The following is an 8,877-nucleotide window of genomic DNA, read 5'->3' on the forward strand; positions in this document are numbered from 1 at the left end:
GATGGTTTTATTCACTGTTTTAGGATACACACAGGAAAATCAATCATAAATAACTTGTGGAAGTAAATGAATAATAAAACCACATGTTAACTAGAATGTATTAATCACCCTGGCTACTGTTGTTCTAAAACCTGCTTCATTTGTTGCTTGTTCAGACAGCTAATTAAATTTTGCAGTACTGAAATCCAATCCAGTTGCTTCATCAGCAATTTTTGTAAGTGCTAATCTTTGCTACAGCTTTTTCAAATGATCAAATTTCAAATGATTTGTAATCTCACTATGATAGAATTCTTGTCCCCCAAAAATCAGTAGTTTGGATTTAGAAAAAAAAAGAAATCAATGCAAAATGAGTTAACATTAGTTCCTATATTTGAAGGTACAAAAATGAGTATGGATAATCCTGATGATGCTCTAGGTATAAAAATTCTTTATTGTCCAATACCCCTTATGACATTGCAACTCATTTAACAGACTTTTCACTCTATGAACTTCTAAAACACATTGATTGGCCCATGCAAATTCTTATAATATAAAGTACTAACCCCTTAGCAAGTAAATCAAAATTACTTTGAAAAATTAGTTTACTGAAATTTTATTTTAAATGTTAACTAAACTTTACACATTACTGAAATTTCTTTATGGTGAGACATATAATCCAAGTCTTCTTGCAGCTTCTGAGATCCTGGGTGTTTTTTTCTGAGGGAATGGGTAATAGCTTAGCTTCCTGGATATGGGTATACATTTTGTGGATGAAATCTGTTGGTCTGTCCAAATTGCTGAAGAGACTAACTTCAAAGGATACTTCTGGCAGATGCCTGAAATGGAATTGCTATTCTCTTCAGTGGGACTGTTTAACATACTTGAATTTCCCAGTTCATTGAGTGATACTGTGGATTGTTCACTTGCAGTTAGTGTTTTTTCATATGGCAGCATGACATTTTCCTTCACAGTCAATCTCTCATTGTCAAAGCTAATCTGTTCGTTCTTGCAGTGGGCAAGATCACATGGAGCCTTCTGACAATCAGTTTGTAATAGACGGTGGATTCCCAGGTGTGTACGCCATGGTGAACTGTCTTGTACATTGCCATTGGAAGTTAACTCCAGGGTGACCTTTCTGACAGGAATGTGTTCTTTAAATTCTTTTGGTTTCCTTGTTTTCTTATTAATTAAAATGGCATTGACCATTGATTCCCCAGGAACAGACTGATTCTCATCTGTGAAGAAAATGCATATTTCTACATTATTACATTGGCAAAAATTAAAGATCCAACTTCCATGGCGTAAACTCAACCTTGGGGGCTCTAAGGAGTCAATGTGTCTGCACTTTTTCTCTGTGTCTAATTAGCATGCAAGTTCCTTTAGTATGTGGGTACGGACGGGAAATGTTGTTTCTTAGCTACAAAGTTCTGAGTACCCAGGTGGTGCTCCATCAGTCAATCAAATAATAATGGAGCCTTATAAAGGAAATACTGACATTAGCATAAAACCCAATAATAAACTAGATGAGCTTTTAGAAGGAATTACTATGATGAACATGGGATCTCTTCAGTTGAAGATAGATCTGTAGTCACAAAGATGCAAAAGCTCTATCTGTTTGATGATTTTGATGTAACTATTCATACAAATTAAAAATACACACTAGTCCATTTGTTGTGGTATGTGCTTTGCTTCCCTCTACCAGATTGAATTGGAACTGCACAACTGTGTCATAGGCTTTATATTACCAACAGTGCATTCATCTACATTAGGAAAAAATCTATTTTGACCATGTGTTAGCTGACAGGTCATAACTATCACATGGCAAACTGCTAGTGTAGACAAGGCAGTTGTAGTTTTAACATGTCAAGATAAATTGTTTACCCATGCCAGGGGAATTCCCACCTGTCAATTTAGGGCCAAATTCTGGCCACTTTGTGTCATCTGAGTGGCACAAATTGGCTGAAATGGAAAGAATCTGCCATCTTGTTTTTGAGTTCTCACATGTCGGCCACTGACTGAGGCCATGGGCCAGTCATTGAACATCAGTGCCTCAGTTCTCTCATTTATAAAATAGAGAATAACATTTATTAGTTAATCTCATGGAGAGGTGTTGTGAGGATCCATTAATAAATATTTGTAAAGCATTATGTAAGTACTACTGTTAGTAACATACAAGATATAAGGAACAGAATTACTGCAAAAGCAAAGGCAGTATTAGCATACAGCAATCAAATTACTAAAAACCAATGGTCTGCTATACATTTAAAATGACTAGAAGTTGAGCCCTTAAAAATATATGGCTCCTACTGACATCTCTACAAGTTCTCATTAAATGTATTTTCAGTTGGTGTATATGTTGTTTAACATAGTTGTGCAGTGTGCTTGTCTTATGTTACTGTAATGATTAGCAGTAGGTGTGTCTGCTGAAGTAAGGAGTCTGAAGGTTATTAAAATGGAAATTTTGGGGACAGAAGAGTGTAGATTATATTTTGACAAAAAAGCATCCAAACAGTCATTTAAAATAGATCACAGCACTAGATAGTGCAATGAGACCTTTCAGCCTTGGATTTGAAATCAAAGCAGTGTTGTTGACAGAGAATAGGATTGTGTTTTTACAAATATTGTAATTGGTTTTCCTTTGGTGTAACGGTCTTTACAATGAAATACTTGAAAGTGTGTCAGATCCACCTGTTTCACTGGTAATTCTCAAAACAACAACAATAAAACACCATTTTTTTCAAGATACTTCTCTTAAAAGTTCTTCTCTCTGTTTATGTTCAGAGAGAGGATATAAAGATTTTTGCTTTGAAGATAGACATGCCATCCCACTTTCCCACATTCAGGATCTGCAGTAATCCATAGAACTCAGTAATGACCTTTTAACAGAACTGTGGAGGTTATGCAGTAAGTTATATTAGCAGTTTATTACATACTCTCCAACATTCTACGGTAAGGTCTTTATTTAAATCTTCTTGCACTGAATGGAACTTTTTTTCTATTTAACAAGTGTATATAATGGTTTTATTGCAAGTGTATTTATTGTTTGGGCCTTTTCACTTGCACTTTCATAATAAAGGAACTATGATTGCAGGGTCTTTACATTTTTCAAGGTTTCTGAATGACACAGGTTAATCAAATTTCACAGGAGCTTTAGAAACTCTCTGAAGAAGCTTTCTATAGGCATATGTGACTGTCTCCTATTGTATACTTTGGGTGCCCCCCCAGTCTAATTCCCAGAGTAAGCAATACTTTTTCATTTCCCAGTCTATGATAAATAATGAGTTCATTGGCCTATTTTTCCCCTGAGTGAAGATTTTCAAAGCCTGCCACCTCCTGTTCCTGAATATCAGAAGGAAACTGAAGTGTCACCGTGTGTGTCATGGGAAGGGACAGAAGGAAATTACATTATCAGATAACTCCCCCCACTTACTCATCAATTGAAAATCTGGGAGAACTGATAAATTTAGAAAGTGTTCTAAAAGTCACCAAGTCAGGGCTCGGGCAGACAGAGGTGGGAAGTGACCATACAGAGCCAAGACTCATCGGAGAATGTCTTGCTGCCAGTCCCCTCCCCATTAAATCAGGACGCAAGTTTTGGATGATCACAACTACTTTATCATGGGAGGAAAGGCAGTCTCAAATCTAATCCTAGAAATAAAATGCTGGAAGAGACCTTGAGAGGTCATCTAGTCCATACCCCATGCTGAGGCAGGACCACGTAAACCAAGATAATCCCTGACAGGTGTTTGTCCAACTTGTTCTTAAAAACCTCAAACGATTGGGATTCCACAACCTCCCTTGGTAACCTCTTCCAGTACTTAATTGCCCTTATAGCTAGAAAGTTTTTCCTAAGATCTACCTAAATCTACTTTCCTGCATTGCTTCTTGACCTCTTTTCAGTGGACATGGAGAACAATTGATCACAGTCCTCTTTATGTCAAGTATCAGAGGGGTAGCCGTGTTAGTCTGGATCTGTAAAAGCAGCAAAGAGTCCTGTGGCACCTTATAGACTAACAGACGTATTGGAGCATGAGCTTTCGTGGGTGAATACGACGAAGTGGGTATTCACCCACGAAAGCTCATGCTCCAATACGTCTGTTAGTCTATAAGGTGCCACAGGACTCTTTGCTGCTTTTACAGTCCTCTTTATAACAGCCCTTAACATATTTGAAGACTTATCAGGTCTCCCCATAGTCTTCTTTTCCAAAGATTAAACATGCTCAGTTTTTTGGACCTTTCCTCATAGGTCATGTTTTCTAAACCTTTTATTATTTTTGTTGCTCTTCTCTGGACTCTCTCCAGTTTGCCCACATCTTTCCTAAAGTGTGTCGCCCAAAACTGGACATAGTAGTCCAGTTGAGACCTCTCCAGCGCTGAGTAGAGTGGGAAAGTTGGGTCTGTTACAGGAGTGGGTGGATGAGGTTCTGTGGCCTGTGATTTGCAGAGCTGAGGCTAGATGATCACGATGGTCCCTTCTGGCCTTAAGGGATATGAGTCTATGAGACAATTACCTCTCATGTCTTACATACAACTCTCTTGTTAATACACTACAGAATGATTAGCCTTTTTGCAACAGCAATACGTCATTGGTTCATATTCAATTTGTGATCCACTATAGCCCCCAGATCCTTTTGAGCAGTCCTACTGCCAAGTCAGTTATTCCCCATTTTGTGGTTCTGCATTTGATTTGTCCTTCCTTTTTAAGTGAAGTACTTCACACTTATCTGTATTGAATTTTATCTTGTTGATTTCAGATCAATTCTCCAATTATTCAAAGTCCTTTTGAATTTTAATCCTGCCCTCCAAAGGGCTAGTAACTTCTCACAATTTGGTGTCATCTGCAAATTTTATAAGCATACTCTCTGCTCCATTATCAAAGTCATTAACGAAAATATTGAATAGTACTGGATCCTGGACAGACCCCTCTGGACCCCTCTAGATATGCCCTCCTGCTTTGACAGAATACCATTGATAACTATTCTCTGAGTGTGGTTTTTCAACCAGTTGTGCACCTACATGATAGTAATCTCAGCTAGACATTTCCCTAATTTTCTTATGAGTGTGTCGTGGAACAAATAGGCAGGATCCGTACAATTTAGGGATTTATTGGTCAACATGAAGACCCTAGGCTGGGATTTTCAAAGTGTCATAAGGGAGTTAAGTGCCCAACTTCCATTGAACTACAGTGGGAGTTGGGAGCCTAACTCCTGTATGCGCCTTTGGAAATCCCATCCTTAAACTTCACCTGGAAATTATCTGATAACCATGGAGAACACTGCCTGTAGGTATACTTTGCTGTCAGTGCAAAACATTGCTTGCTAAGTGGGTTGCCTCCTTTTGCTCTAGCAGCAGTGTTTTCGTGGTTGGAATATGTAACCTTATGGAGAATAGCATCCTCAAGGTAGCAAAGGTGTGGATAATTGTGGAAAGGTCCACATTTGAAAAAGAATGCAGCCATCTTTCCACGCACTGATGGAAATTACTGCTACCTGAGTACTCATAAATAGTTGGGTATTCAATAAACTCCCCAGTTTGTTAACCTTAAAAACATGGAACCAGATCCTCAGCCCTGCCAAAATCCACGCAGCAAAGGGAATTTAAAGGTGCCTCAAGCAGTAACAGTAACCCTCCTAATGGCCCTATATATTTACGTCAAACAAGAAAGCTTAGTGAGGGCGTGTGCCTCTGTACAGTGTCTAGTACCTGATTGGTGCATGTGAAACTACTGTAACATAAATATTAAATAAAAGTGTAATACCCTGCTGGACAGTGCTCTTAGACAGAAGAACGGTTACCCAGTGTTACCCTCAGAGAAAAAGGAACAGAACCATCTGTGTAGCCATCCTCTGTAATATTAATTTGCTGCCCTCCCAAAATTTATTCCATCAACAGTTTCATGTGTCTGAATGATTGTGTTTTGGTTTGCTGGCCAAATTTCAACTCATATAATTACATTCAATTTATTTGTAGTCTTTCTGGAATTTCATTTGGATACAGTGCATTTCACTTCCTCTCCTAAACTGTTTTGTATTGTTGCTGTGTTCTGTTAAACACTTGAGGTGTTTCACCCCAGATGTAGCTGCATTTCAGTGTTGGATAAACTGGTTCTTCTGTATGTATATACTTTTCCTCTTCATGGAGTTAATTAATATTTATGTTTCAATGCCCTTGAATGAAAGGAGATATAGAACTGCATCTATTACATATTATTATTTAATTACATTATTATTTAATGTTTCGGCACTTCTACATCCAGCCAGAATCCAGAACTGCCGAAAAATGCACAGGAAAATGTAAAGTAAGAAATAGGCTAAATTATTTTGACACACACCAAATTTGGTTTAGACACAGGTTTGGGGGTTCTTAGTTTCTCAGATTTATTTCACTCACCTCTGAAATAAACACCAAACTCTGTTAAATCACATTAATTCTATTCATGCTGCAACTATTTAACTAAAGAAGCTTAAATTACTTTGTTTACTTTCATGGCTCTTCAGATCAGCTTAGAAAGAAAAGAGAAGCACAGCAATATAATATCTGTAAACAATATTCTAATATAAACTTGAAAAAGTTTGCTAATATTGGTTATACCAAAACCTGTCTGATGTGGCAGCTAAGTGTCACATGTCATTTGTTTTCCTGTGCGCACATATTCAGAATAATATACAGTGAAACCACTTCCACGAGGCACCTCTCTGTCTGAAGCTAGCACATTAAAGTTACGCCGGTTGTTCCCAGTATAATTTAGCTCATTTTAAACTAAAGCCTAACTTCTGCTAGGCATTTGACTTTTGCTGCTGCCTTGGTTAGTCTTTTAGGACAGGCTTCACGGAACAGGAAGAACAAAAGGTGCAAGACAGTATTGTTAGGTTAACCATATGGAAGCATTAAGGAAAGCAGAAATCTGACAAGAGCTATATGCTGCAAACATTATCGTCAATTAACACTAAGTAATTGGTACCTATGAAAATTAACAGTTGCGATATCAAGAATTGCATGTAACTTACATAACACTCTATCTTAAAATACATAAAATCACCTCAAACAAACATTAAAAAGTGTTTCACTGCTTCCTTTTCTAATTTATTTGTTAACCATTAGACCAGGGGTTCTCAAACTGGGAGTCGTGAGGTTATTACATGCAGGGGTCACCCGAGCTGTCAGCCTCCACCCCAAACCCCACTTTGCATCCAGCATTTATAATAGTGTTAAATATATTTAAAAAGTGTTTTTAATTTATAAGGGGGGGGGTCACACTCCGTGGCTTGCTATGTGAAAGGGGTCACTAGTACAAAAGTTTGAGAACCACTGCATTAGACTACTTTTCAGTGGAATGAACAAAGAAACAAAGACATCAGCAACATGAAAACAGTCCACTTTGTATTTTCCTTGCAAGCTGTGCATAAGCATTCAAAAGTATCTTAAGTTAATGAAGACTTAAAGGAGTTCCCTTTACCCCTCTACATTTGTCAGGTTTGGTCTATGAATCTGAAGCATACCTGTTTTAAACACAATAATGTGTGTTTGCAGCTTTTGCTTCTGTTTTATACAGTCATACTGCTCCTCAAGTAAGCTTACGTCCATCTTGGTTGGCTGCGTGTCACAGTCTGAAGCCTGTTGCTCTGCTGTATGAGTCACTAAGAAAATACCACAGATATATTTGTAAGCTTGCACCATCTGGTTCCACAAGGAAGACAAAGTTAAGCAGAAGCAAGAGACGTCCTTCATTATGTTTGCAAAGAAGAAAATCAAGTTTGCAACATTTAAAATGTTCCTAAAGGAAGCAATAACTTTTTGGTACGTATAGCAGCCCCTTTCACTGCCTGGTGCATTCAGAGTTGTAGATTTCAATCAGCTTGTTTTAAGATACATTCGGTGTGTACTGAACTTCGGAAAACATTTAATGACAAGATCCATTCAATTGAATTTAATGTTTACTTAAGGTTGAGCATATGAATCTTTGCCAAAAAACACAGTGAAGTACAAAACACCATTGAACAAAACAGTCAGGTGAACAAAGGATTGGATGATATTGGTTTATGTAGTAATCTTAAATTTTAAAGGAACACCATCATGTTGTTCCGTCGTGAGAGTGGTTCCATCCAGACTTTACATTCAGGATTATTCTATGCATTTTCCACTCAGCCCTCCCAATCTAATTGTTGCTGCTTTGCCAAATATCTTTAAAAAGTAGGTAAGATTCACAGTGAAGAAACTTGTGCACATCAGTCTCCTTTCAGTGTGTGTGCACCTGGGACTGAACCATCGGGGCTGCATGCCTCAGTAGATAAGGCATAGGCTTGGGAGTCAGGAGTTGGAAATTCTGGAATCTGGTCCTGACTCTACCTCATTTAATTTTCCTGCCTTTCAGTTATTCTATGTGTAAAATGGGGGGAAATTTTACCTGCTCTCCTTTGTAAAACATTTTGAGACCTATGGAACTGCCTTCCCAGGGGAGCAGTGGGGGCAAAACACCTAATTGGCTTCAAGACTGAGCTTGATAAGTTTATGGAGGGGATGGTATGATGAGACTGCCTACAAGAGCATGTAGCTGATGTGCGGTAATGGGACACTAGATGGGGAGGGCTGTGAGTTACTACAGAGAATTCTTTTCCAGGTATCTGGCTGGTGGGTCTTGTCCACGTGCTCCGGGTCTAACTGATTGCCATATTTGGGGTCGGGAAGGAATTTTCCCTCGGGTCAGAGAGGGACACTGGGGTTTTTTCACCTTCCTCTGCAGCATGGGGCCTGGCTCACTTGCTGGTTTAAACTAGTGTCAATGGTGGATTCTCTGTAACTTGAAGTCTTTAAATCATGATTTGAGGACTTCAGTAACTCAGCCAGAGGTTGTGGGTCTATTACAGGAGTGAGTGGGTGAGGTTCTGTGGCCTGCAATGT

At 38.5% G+C, this 8,877-nt stretch overlaps 1 protein-coding gene across 1 annotated transcript; it reads right to left on the reverse strand.

The window, feature by feature from the left end:
- On the reverse strand, positions 1 to 7,707 carry C2H9orf152 (chromosome 2 C9orf152 homolog). Its single transcript, XM_065399623.1, has 2 exons — positions 7,479 to 7,707; positions 1 to 1,214 (listed from the first exon to the last, which is right to left on the reverse strand). The coding sequence occupies exons 1-2, from the start codon at positions 7,705 to 7,707 to the stop codon at positions 637 to 639; spliced, it is 807 nt and encodes a 268-aa protein (XP_065255695.1). The 3' UTR covers positions 1 to 636.
- Between the last annotated feature and the right edge of the window lie 1,170 nt (positions 7,708 to 8,877).

This window comes from Emys orbicularis, chromosome 2 (assembly GCF_028017835.1).
Source record: "Emys orbicularis isolate rEmyOrb1 chromosome 2, rEmyOrb1.hap1, whole genome shotgun sequence".
Classification (NCBI taxonomy): Eukaryota; Metazoa; Chordata; order Testudines; family Emydidae; genus Emys; species Emys orbicularis.